This window comes from Cyprinodon variegatus, unplaced genomic scaffold (assembly GCF_000732505.1).
Source record: "Cyprinodon variegatus isolate N-32 unplaced genomic scaffold, C_variegatus-1.0 Scaffold969, whole genome shotgun sequence".
Taxonomy (NCBI): Eukaryota; Metazoa; Chordata; class Actinopteri; order Cyprinodontiformes; family Cyprinodontidae; genus Cyprinodon; species Cyprinodon variegatus.
The window spans coordinates 36,904-38,038 of NW_015151422.1; the positions used below are offsets into that span (position 1 = coordinate 36,904).

General features: G+C 41.2%; 1 protein-coding gene across 1 annotated transcript in view; it reads right to left on the reverse strand.

Annotated features, from left to right (window-relative positions):
* Nucleotides 1-1,135, reverse strand: part of tctn1 (tectonic family member 1) — a 15,079-nt gene that overhangs the window by 11,174 nt on the left and 2,770 nt on the right. The window contains exon 2 of the mRNA XM_015398876.1: nt 794-1,074. Within this exon, the coding sequence (XP_015254362.1) occupies nt 794-1,074 (281 nt within the window). The remainder of the gene's footprint in view (nt 1-793; nt 1,075-1,135) is intronic.

The following is a 1,135-nucleotide window of genomic DNA, read 5'->3' on the forward strand; positions in this document are numbered from 1 at the left end:
TCAGTTTCCCTAAGTCAACTTTTTTAGCTCTGAGATATTCAGATCTTCTGATTCTACAAGAACTGCTGACTTCACTGAGTTCAGGGTAAGCGGCAGCACAATAAGCCCTGACTAATGGAATGCAGAAACCATGATCCACCAGGAGGAAAGCAGGAACTGTTCAATTCAATTAAATCCTATTTAGTTTATTTCTATAGAGCCAAATCACATCATGTCATTTCAGATCACTTTACAGAGACAATTCAACCAGATCATACAGTCAGATTTTCTATCTAAGGAAAACCAGAGGCAAAACATTCCTACTTAAATAAGGTAAAAAGTATTTGTACTTTGTTCCTTGACGCCTCTAGTTAAAGTTGAGGTCGTACATAATCTGATCTACTCGGTGGTGATCTACTGTAACAGTCTAACGTTGAATCTCTGTCAGTTTAAAAACATCCATTTAATAAGAAAAATTGAGTTTGCAAAAAATAGATTTTCAAAAATCTCTGGATGTAGATGTAAAAATCCTTCCAATCATATTGAGCTTTTGCTCTCCAACATGTTCGGACTCCTGAAGGACATCTTGTTTCCTCCTCTAAGCTCTAATGTGCTACAGAAGAGACTCCAGCTACGACCACAGCTGTTTCTTTTAGGAGTGAACTTGTCTCAGGATAACATCCTGTGTATGCGAGTTCCCTGGAAACCTATTCTCACTGATCCCACTCGCCTTTGTGAGTTTGTTTGTTTATTTGAAGTAAACAGATTTTTCACTGCTTTATTTACAAACCGATGTTTAATTACTATCTCAGACCCGTTGTGGTCATCGTGTCCCGATAAGGAATGAAAGCTTGGGTTTAGTGGTGGCTCAGATGGAGCTGATCTGATTCCCCAGGAGAGCCTGAGTCTGAGCAGCTCCTTACGGTTTTGTGACTGGATGCAGAAGACGCCACGGTTAGTCTCCTTCTGAACAGATGCCTGCAGCTGGGAGTAACCGTCCATGGTGGTCCTCAGGGAGTAGCGGGCCACCTCCTGGCTGCACAGCCAATGGCTGCCGCTATAAAAGATGACAGGCAGAAATGTCAGTTTGATGTCCTGTTAAAAACCCAGATATTAAACAAACCGCTGTGTTTTTAACTAAGGTCATTTAAGAACC